The sequence below is a fragment of the Vipera ursinii genome, assembly GCF_947247035.1.
Source record: "Vipera ursinii genome assembly, chromosome: 7".
Classification (NCBI taxonomy): domain Eukaryota; kingdom Metazoa; phylum Chordata; class Lepidosauria; order Squamata; family Viperidae; genus Vipera; species Vipera ursinii.
The window spans coordinates 50,811,598-50,822,401 of NC_139521.1; the positions used below are offsets into that span (position 1 = coordinate 50,811,598).

Genomic DNA, 10,804 nt, shown 5'->3' on the forward strand with positions numbered 1-10,804 from the left:
CAGAGAATTTCTTTTCATTATCAATATTCAGCATCCACTAGCCCGGACTATGTTTCACCACCCATGTGGGTCTGTCATAGCAGAGGGCAGTCTTTATAATCTAACAAAGTCAGCAGACATCATGCAAACACTATCGTGTTCCAAGCAAGGTTACTAAAATCTTGAGAGATCTGGTGCTCTCAAAACAACATTTTTTAAATTGTAAAAATATTTCAATTTAATTTTAGAATCTCTACTAGGGTGAGAAGCTGCCTGTATGTAGCTATGCTAGTGAACGTTGTTTTGTCAACCTTGGCATAATGAGGGACCACAAAACTGTAATAACAATATGGTTATCTACATAGTAGGCGTGAGCTTAAATGGACTCCAGAAGATGGTAGAGGACAGGAAGGCCTGGTGGAACGTTGTCTATAGGGTCGTGATGGTTCGGACACGACTTTACAGCTAACAACAACAACAACTATCTACATAACTAGAAATCCTGCTTTCTTCATAAGCTGCCCAAAGTCTTATGAGGTAGGCAGCATAAACATGTTTTAATTGAATAAATAAAGTGAAAGCTTGGAAACCATAAAGCTAAACATAATGCCCAACAATAAAATATAGCATGTTTATAAGGTAAAGTGTCCAATATTTTAATAATACATATCGTAATTTATATAAAGAATCAGTTCTGAAAAACAGTAACATCAAAAACAATCTTACAGCAAATGTTTTTTCTCTTTAGACATTCAGTAATAAAGCAAACCTACCTTGACACATTTTCTGGAATGTATTCTAGAACTGGATACCCATCATTTCTTCTGCCAGTCATCTCAGAATGTGATTTCCATGACTCCACTAGAGGGAATGAGCTCATATGCTGAAAAGACTGCTCTCTACCAACAGGGCGTGATAAAGCTATTCTGCCTTGAGCACCAATCCTATAGTGAAATGACTGTCCACCAGAATTCACTCCAACAATGGCAGAGGAAGGTAGAGTACTCTCTTGATAATAATTGTTTTCTTCAGGCTCCTGTTTAATTCCTATAGACAGACCTGAATTTGGAAATCCACTAGTTTCACATGTGCCGTCAAATGATGAAACGGGTGGTCCTAAAATCCCAGAAAGAGAATAGTAGTCTTTATCATCCATGAAAGAAAAATATGATCCATCCATAAATGGAAAGGGATTTGTGGTGTGATTCCCTTTAAAAGAAGCACCAGAACAAGAATGTTTAGCTGATTCTTGCTTTATTGATACTAAAAATGGGGAATCAGAATTCATTTTGTTATTTTCTCCAAGACATGAGCTACTAAATATCCCTTCTGGTTCAGGTTTTATAAACTGAACAACAGTCATCTGATTAGCTACTTCACTGATAGGGATGGCATTTTCTGTTTGCTCTATTTTAGGAAATATGATTTCAGAAGCACCTTTCTTCTCTTTTGAATCTGGACTAGGAACCATGTCTTGAGTTGCACCAAGTCCAACCGATGTACTAGATGCCGGAAAGGTCACTGCACCATTTACAGGACTACACATTGAAGATCCCACAGTGCTTACTGCAGGACTAGAAAGAGTGGATCTATTGTTGGCATTGGGAGGGCTGGCAATAGAGCACCTTGAGTTCATATTTGCAGGACTGGATACTGAAGATCTCATTGTTATGTTATTAGGACTTGAAACTGGAGATTTCACACTACAATGACTAGGAGGGCTTGAAATAGGTGATTTCATGCTACTTATAGGACTAGAAAGAGGAGATCCTACATTGCTAGTATGTGGAGGACTATGTAACATTGAACCTCGATTTTCAATGTTAGGTGAACATGGCAAAGGTGTTCCCTGGTTTACTGGACTATTTACGGTGAAATTTGTAAAGTTAGTAGGAGTAGTTGATGATACAGAACTAATTCCAGGAGGGCTGCATACTGAAGGAGTCATGCTTTGAGGACTACAATCAGAAGAATTCTTCTCTTGACACACTCTAGGACTTTTGGTGATAGATGGTACAATGCCATCATTCACAGAGCTTGCACAGTCTGATATTAGAGGTCTCACGCACCTGTTTGGGGTGTTCAAGGGAGAGGTATGATGGCCATTCTCCTTATATAGTTTTACTAATTGCTCAACATTTTGATACATCTTTGCAGAAGTTAAGCTTCCTTGCTGATCATAGGTAAAATCAGCGTCTCTTACAGAATCCATGTATAAACCCATTGATTCAGCTACCGTTGCAGAAAGTTCCTTGGAGTCAAGCTCAATTTTTATATCAGAGGGTAAAATAGCCGGCTGACCATGATCTGGCTGAAGACAAGAAATTAGCTCAGGTTTTTCCTTGTTGCTTCCTTGAGAACTGGCATTTGGAAATGTGCCATGAACACAGCTCACATTTACGATCTCCATATAGTTATTACTCTCTTTGGACTGTTCTTCTGCTCCTTTAGGACTGTACTCCATAGATTGTGAACCTTGACTCCAGCGCCTCTCCATATCTAGGCTTTCTGAATAACTGCGATAGCCTTTGGTCTCCATATCTAACAAAAGAAAACATCAAAATTATATATAAATATATATGCATATATCAATTTTCTCGCGTATTAAAGAACAGTGGCTGCATTCCTAGACAAGATTAAGTAAGAGTAAAACTTACTGAACATAGTGAAAATTATTTCAAATAGATGAACATCTGTTTTTGATCTTGTTTAATGGCTAACAATTAAAAACAAAATTTATTATCTTGTGATAATGGAATTTTAAAAAAAAATTATAAGCCAGAAATGTAAATTTAGTACAGTTACTTCATTTTCTATGCTACTGACAGTAAATAAAATGACTTCAGAGTACATTTTATTTTTATTTGTAAGTTTAGTGCTTCTTTTAGTAAAGGATGAGATTTAATTGTATTAAAATGTACATTGCTCATGAGTATTACATTTTAATATTTCCCACATAGTAAGATTCTCTTTCCTCCATAATCTATCCTCCCCATTTGGGTCATTTTAAGAATCTTATAATAAAGATTTCCAATGCAAATGATTTCTTAACAAAATTACAACCCTTAAAAATATATATCAATGTTAATGTTGCTCAATAACATAGAAAATAAACATAACATTCATCTTATTTGGAGCCCTACAGAGAAAATTATTATTTTATAAAAATGAACAGCTGTGTTTATGAAATGTTTGCATTTACTCAATCAGGCAAGGAAGGTATACTGCAGATCCTGTCAGTCAAAGAATTTTAACTGGCAGGTTCTAGGAAGAGAGCCTTCTCCGCCACTGCCCCCTCCTCATGGATCATCCTTCCTCCAGAGGTTAGGAGGGTCCCCACTCTTCTGGTCTTCCATGAAGGGCTCAAAATTGGCTGTGCCTGAGAGCCCTCTCTCTGCCTTTATTAACCAAAGTTAAATGGCCATATTGGGGTTTCTTATTTCTTTGAAAAAATATATATCATAATTCTAATTTTTTTAAATTTTAAGTTAATTTTAATATTTTAAAGCTAACTTTATCTGCTGTTTTATATGTTGATTATACTCTGCACTGCTTAGGGCCCCTTCTTGAGGGAGATGGATGGTCTAAGATACATCAGATATTAATTAATTAATTAAAGATTTATAACATTGTTATTTTGGTTGAGCAGATGGACTATTTTACAAACATATATGATTCGTCCCAATTCTGGACACCCCAGAATGTCCTGTAAAGAATTTCCTTTAAAGTTTAATAGAATTTCAAAGACTCAGTTTCCTATTTTAAACAAGTAAAACATATAATATATACTATGTCATTTAAAAGAGGGAGTTTCTTTTCTATATTCACCAAAGAAACACCACACTGTATGCCGGAGAAAAATGTTTGGAATCTGTCTGTCTGTTTATCTATCTGGATGGAAGATGATAGATAGATAGATAGATAGATAGATAGATAGATAGATAGATAGATAGATAGATGAAAATGTTACCACTAACTTAGAGTGCTATATTAGTCCCTTTAGTACATTGTATATGTCAATGAAACATTTTCTGAATTTAGTATTTAACTATAGATATGCTAATAATTTGAATATAATTTAGCAGTAAAACAGTCCCACACCTATAGTGAAATCCTTTATTGTTAACCAAGCTGCCCTTTTCTCATCCTCAAATAATGCTATTATGCCAAAACAACAAAATAATTCTCCTGTTTTACACAAGTGTCTCAACAGCAGAAGCAGCAACTGTCCCAAACTGGATCCTCAAATCACAAAAACAAGCAATTACAATTTGTTCCATTACTTCCAGAATATGCCCAAATTACTACTCCCTGTGTAAGTGCTTTAACACTTGTATCAATCTAACTTTCGGTATATATCAAAAAAAGTTTATTTTTTGAAGGATCCTAAATTCTTATCTAAATGTCTATGTAGACATCCTAACAAACTTGTAAACTCAGCAGGCTGTGGGGCAACACAATTAACCCTATGCCTTCAAATTCATGGCCTTCCATATCTAAGGCACAATGCTTGTATGTACGGTATATTTGCATTTGAAAGCAGCGATGGTGCTTTCAACAATCTTAAGAACTCAAATTATTGAACAATATTCACTTGAGAAGATACTGTAAAGCCTTCTGTAGGCCAAAGCGACTTGATCATCTATAAACATTAGTTTTCACATAAATTTTATTTTAATTAAGGAGCAGCATTAGTCAAGGAGTGGAGATCCATTAGGGATAGCTGTAACACTAGCATAGAGATTTGAAAAAGCAGGATATGTAAATATAGCAAGATGTAGATTTACATTTTAATAAAATTGAGCCTTAAATCTGGTTTAAACAAAGCACACTTTCACAGAGTTCACTTTCAAACTGCTGACAATTAAAGCAGAATACAAATTGATTGTGATCAGCCATGCACTCGGTATTACAGCAAACATATGGAAAACTTATTTTGGGAAATGAGCCCTTGTTGCATATACATTGATTACCATAGCCAAATATGTACATAGTTATCAAAACTAAATTGAGCTTCTGCTGTTTATCAATCAATTGCTAACTTTTTAAATCTTTTTAACCCATCTGATAAATTTTTGGTGAGCTTTAAGAAGTAATCATAGAACGTACAAGGCAATGGCTTATGACCACAATTGAGCGCAAAATTTCTGTTGCTAAGTGAGACAGCTGTTAAGTGAATTTTGCCCCATTTCATGACTTCTTGCAGTTGTTAAGTGAATCTCTGCAGTTCTTAAATTAGCAACACGGTTGTTAAGTGAATCTGGCTTCCCCATTGACTTTGTCAGAAGGTTGCAAAAGGTGATCGCATGACTCCAGGACACTGCAACCATCATAAATAGAAATTAGAATTGCAAGCATCCAAATTTTGATCATGTGACAATGGGGATGCTGCAATGGTGTGAAAGTGTGAAAAACCGTCATAAGTCACTTTTTTCAATGCTGTTGTAACTTGGTCACTAGTTGAACTGCTGTAAGTCAAGGACTAGCTATACCACAATGTTTAGTAAGAATTCTTATGGGATAAATTTTTCTTTGAATCCATGCAGCATTATTCTGTGCTTATTTCTGCAATAATTCTCCCTTGGTTGCTTGAGGTTTGTTATTTATTATTGTTTTTCAAAACTATTAGGAAACTGTGGAAGTAATATCCAACAATATTACTTGGTGGTAATATTGGTGCCAGACTGGAAAGACTACTATAAAACACATACATATATACATCACAATAAGCAAATGTAGTACAGAAAGTACATTTATAACAGCCTAGTCCCTATTCTTCACATAATTAAGGAACTTTTCTATACTGCAAAATCCAGAAATAAACTATATTAATTCAATGGATTTTACTTCTATAGGATTGCAACTGAAAACTGGTATATCATTTTCCAGTTGAGCAGCAAAATGCATATCAAAAGATGTATCTCTGATGTTCAAGAGAACTGAAGTAATAACATTGAAAAAGAATTTACAATATTCTAATATTAATAAAATCATATATTTATTAATAATAAATCTTTAAGACATAGTTATCCAAACGATATGCAATTCAAGTGATTTATTTACTTTTATATTCCTATTTGGATAAATATTTTCTATGGACTTTTCATTTTGCCAAAATCACACCTTCTCCTGCAAGCATTAATTTGTTTTCTCTTAGTTGTCTTTGACATACTCTCGATCACATGCTCTTTCAGTTATTTAATTCATTTTTTTCTCTTTAATATCACTCTTAATTATGTGAAGTAATAGAAATTATTCACTTAAATACAAACACATTGAAAAAGTTTTCATAGTCATATGATTGCCCAAATCTGACAAATAAACCATTCTATATCCAGCAAATAAAGACATCTTTGTATGTCTATAAATATGTTTTTTGAAAAATTGTAAACAAGAAAGACATATCTGTAACCTTACAAAACCCAGGGATGGCACATTTATGCACATAAATTACTAGTAACAAACTTATTCACTCACATTAAGCCACTTGTAGAAAATCATGGCATATATCTATATCAAATTTGTATGACATCATCAATTTCTCCTGGAGTTAAAAAAAATAATATTACACAGGATATTAGAAAAAAAGAGTTAAGAATTAATGTAATGAAACATTTCATTAATATTTTTATTTTATAGTATTTATTTTCTCTGTGCGCTTGCTAGTGATAATTATAGTTTGATCAGGCAAAGGCATCAATGTATCCTTCTATTTTGTTTTTCCACCCAAACAAAACTAAAGCATTATTAGCAGGGCTCTTATTTTAGAACAAAAAAGTCCTAATATCAGGAATTCTGATCTCATGAAACATGCAGACTTTTATCTGGTCTATAATACAAATATCTTAATTTAAATTAAAGAGTATGGTATTTGTAATATTCTCTAAAACATTTGGTTGGAAGCGTCCAGTGCGTTACAACATGGAAGTCTACCTCAGCAATCTAAATATTGTAATGCTTTCTCATACAGTTTAGGACAACCTAGTTATGTGATCACCCCACTGTCTTAGAACATGCCTAACCAAAAGCTGAAAATAACCTGCCATCAGGTCATCCAGTGAATTTCATTACTAGCCATACCAACGCAATTCTTTGTGGTCCTCTGTAATTCAAGATACTGATGATACTGAACTCAAGTCCTAGCATACTGACCACTACCTTAGTTCTCCACCCCATCTCAGGGTAGCATTTTGAGATCAATGAACAATAAAAATGGCCTACGAAGGTGATTTATACATAGACTTGTATCAAATTAATATTAGGCTATTAGGTAGATCACACAAATATGAGTTAATCTCAGGTTTCCAAGAAAGGAACTATACATACATTTTAATTATTCCATTGAGTCATTTGATTTTAACAATATAAATGACCAAAATTGAAACACTTTTTTTGCAGTAATCTATAAGTAATCTACATTCAGATAACTTAATCTCTGTTTCTTCATTTTTAAAAATCCATAAATTGCATAATTATCCAAAACAATATCCCATAACATCATCTGGCGTGTCTATGGATGCATTTGCAAATAGACCCTGAATGCTATCTACTGGTATGATAAAATAATGCAAATTCAATTATAACTAAGGTTCAAAATACAATGCCAGCTTAACAGGCTTACCAAATTAGAATTTTTAAATGTGCTATGCACGCTGCCTTTGCATCTTGAAAGAAGGGTAGATTATACATCTAACCAATTCATTAAAAATGTTTCAAAATACCTTTCTGCACATACATTCATTTGGAATGAATCCTACAGAGTTTTCAAGCTATTTCCAGTTCACTTAAACTGAAATCACAAAAGCTATTCAAATATCATTTAGAAATTTAGAAAATGTGCATGCAGCTACAAAAGAATTACAGTCTGCATAGGAGCGCATGAAACTGTTACAAATTCATGGAATATATGCTAGTCTTTATTTTGTACCACTGGCTGGGATGCTAACTCACCTTCTACTATCCTCTATAATTTTAAAACTAACTCTGCCTGAAGTCCAGCGGAGTTGGGAAACTAATAAATTTAAACAAGTAATAACATAGCTCCCAACATAAGCTATTTCCTAAAGAGGCATAAAGTCCATCCAGCATTACATGACAGCTTCACACCCAGACAAAAGCATCCTAAAACCAATAGTTTCTGAGTTCTGGGTGCTTGGACTGCCATCTGACACATTCTTAAGCTTTCCAAACACCTCTTCTGATACTTGCATTTTAGCTGAAAATCCAACTTTTCTAAAATAGGCTATTATGGGAGATACTTTTCTCACGAGAATCTCATAACAGGGAATCTGCAGAATAACTGCCAGGAGTTAAAATTAGACAGTCTGGAAGAACACCTGATGCAACCCCCCCCCAAAACCCAGTTCTGAGACAGGTATAAACATCTCAAGCCATCCCCTTATTAATTTCCAACTCTTTCACCTTGAGACGATTTGTTTGGTTTGTAGATGACCCCCCCCCCCCGGCTACAATTTCAACAATCAGAAGGCATTTTCTCAGGACGCTAGAAACATATCTGCCCTCTGCCTCCGACTGCTCTCACCTCTCCTCCAAGTGACATCCACCTTAAAGTCCACATCTACGAAGAAAAATACCAAAGCTCGCAACTGAAAAAGGAACGAGAAGCAATTTATTCTTCATAACGGATCCTTAATTTCAAATTTGCCTGGTCCACCGACACCGTGCAGGGCAGAGGGAAAGGCGGCGGGAGGGGGGGGGGGAGACCGCTAAGGTGCCAAGTCCTTTTAAAAACATGTCACATGCTCAGATAAAGTTCAGATGAGATTCCTCCTCTCTCTCTCCCCTATTGGTCGACGGGAAGAGCGGAGCCTCGAGATCGGAGTCCGTAGCGAACTTCCATTGGACCAGCCTTCTTGTCAGTCACCCGGCAGGCGACATGACTGATACAAAGTTGCTGCGACACAAGCTAGAAAATGTATCTCCTCTTAAAGCGGTAGAGTCTCTGTAAGCAGAGCGGCTCGCGTCGTTTCCCGGGGGAAGCTGCAAAATTCCCTCCGCCTCCCTATCGATGCCAGGAAAAGTGAGATTTGGAATCGATCTGTGCAACACTAACAACTTTCATGATAACAACAACAACAACAACAACAGAGGGATAAAGGTAGCTTCCAAAAGGGAAACCCGCTCAGTCCGGCCTCTGAATGAGAGTTAGAACTAAATCCCACGCCCTCAAGTTGTCAGCCCTTCCTAAATAGCATCCCTCTAACCGCTTCCTCTTAAAAAAAAAAAAAGCTAAGATCCGAATTGGGAGGGTTCGCTTCTCAAGCCACTCCTGCCCGCCTCTCGAGACTTGATCTCCACCTGTATCAAGGTAAGCGCCTGGGCAGCCCCCCACCCATCTGCCTTTAAACCCACTCGGGGAAGCAAGGACATACACGTTTTCATCTCACGCAGTGAAAAATCGCCACGCTTACAAGATAGCAAATCCAGCTTGTCAGAGCAATAAGCAGTTTCTCTCCCCCCCCCCGCCGCCACCCACCATTTAAAAAAAAACCCCAAAAAGCAAACAGAAACCTTATTAAGAGGCTCAAGGACTTGCCCTCTGGTTCTCAGATTGGATTTTATTGCGTCTAGTAGATTCTTTGCCAACTGCTTCTTTGGATTTTTTTTTTAAAGTTGCACAGACTGATAAGTCAGGGCCATAAAAATGAACTCCCAAACTCTAGCCCTTTAGCAGGTTTTGGAAACATTTCATCACATGCTCCATCTTTGCGGCCGGAGTTTCTAAATATATTTCAGAAAGACAATTACATACTCTCCCTCCTTTTATTGGACGGGCAGAAATGCCGCATGTTTTCAGGCTTCATGGAAAACTGCTCAACTCCACACACCCCCAAATTTTTGACACCACCCAAACGGCGGCGGTGTTAACATTCCCCCCCTCCTTCCGCCAGGAGACGGCTCTTTCCCCCTCCCTTCAGTTTGTGTGCACACCCTTTTCGATCCAGTTTCCCTCGATAAAAATGCCCAACTCCTCCTCCCCCCGAAAATAAAATAGCCTGTAGAAATAAAGTTTAATGAAATTCGAAGCAAGCCAAGCTGCAGAAGTCCACCGATGGCACGAGAGACGGAAATCACTCCAAAATAACACTTTTCCAAAAGCAAAACGTGCTTAGCGATTTTTTTTTAAGAAGAAGGAAAAAAAAAACACCCCAACCCGCCGCCTCCCAGGCTGTTTTCTTGCAAAAGGGGGGAGTCCAGCTACTCAAAAATATAGATTGACTATCTGAGATGTCACGTGTCCTTAATGTTTTTAGCCGTTTAATACATATTGATCCGCGGTTTTTTTTGGAGCCTGGATCACCTGAACACCGAGCTACTTTAGTCCCGTTGCCCCAAAGGCCGAAATGCTCTTGCGATGCCTTTCTCTTTCCCTTTATTTCCCCTCCCCGCCCGCTAAGTTTTAAATTGGATTAAGCGAGGACTGGCAATGACCTGGAAGTGCCTCTTCTGCATATTTTGACTCAGAGAGGCATTTCGTCTGACTACGGCTACCTAGTAACCCTTCTTTTTATTTTCCGCGGAATGACATTTTAATTCCTCTCTGCAGAAGAACTCTTCCCTCGGTCACTCTTGTCTCTTTACCTGTCCGCCTTGGGACTCCGGTCAGAAAGATGGTGCGGCGTGTGGGCTTTTTCCCTCCTGGACTCACCTTCATTTTTCCACCTCCGTTTCGACTTGGCAATGGCCGGAGGAGCGAGTCCCTCCGAGTCCGCTCCAGAAAGCGGCCGATTAGGGAAGAGTAGCAAGGAAGAAGGTGGAATCCGGAGGAAAAAAAAAAATCTGGCTTAAATCCCGAAGGAGACGC

At 37.2% G+C, this 10,804-nt stretch overlaps 1 protein-coding gene across 4 annotated transcripts in view; it reads right to left on the minus strand.

The window, feature by feature from the left end:
• Positions 1 to 10,550, minus strand: part of NR3C2 (nuclear receptor subfamily 3 group C member 2) — a 177,254-nt gene extending 166,704 nt beyond the window's left edge. For 2 of the 4 annotated variants that reach the window (XM_083367775.1, XM_083367772.1), the window contains exons 1-3: positions 8,522 to 8,661; positions 6,457 to 6,523; positions 753 to 2,520 (exon numbers count right to left, since the gene is read on the minus strand). In XM_083367775.1, the coding sequence (XP_083223901.1) occupies positions 753 to 2,518 (1,766 nt within the window). In that variant the 5' untranslated portion in view covers positions 2,519 to 2,520; positions 6,457 to 6,523; positions 8,522 to 8,661. Of the gene's footprint in view, positions 1 to 752; positions 2,521 to 6,456; positions 6,524 to 8,521; positions 8,662 to 9,510 lie in introns of those variants that run through there. The other 2 variants (XM_083367774.1, XM_083367773.1) reach the window with 2 other exon arrangements.
• Positions 10,551 to 10,804: the final 254 nt, after the last annotated feature.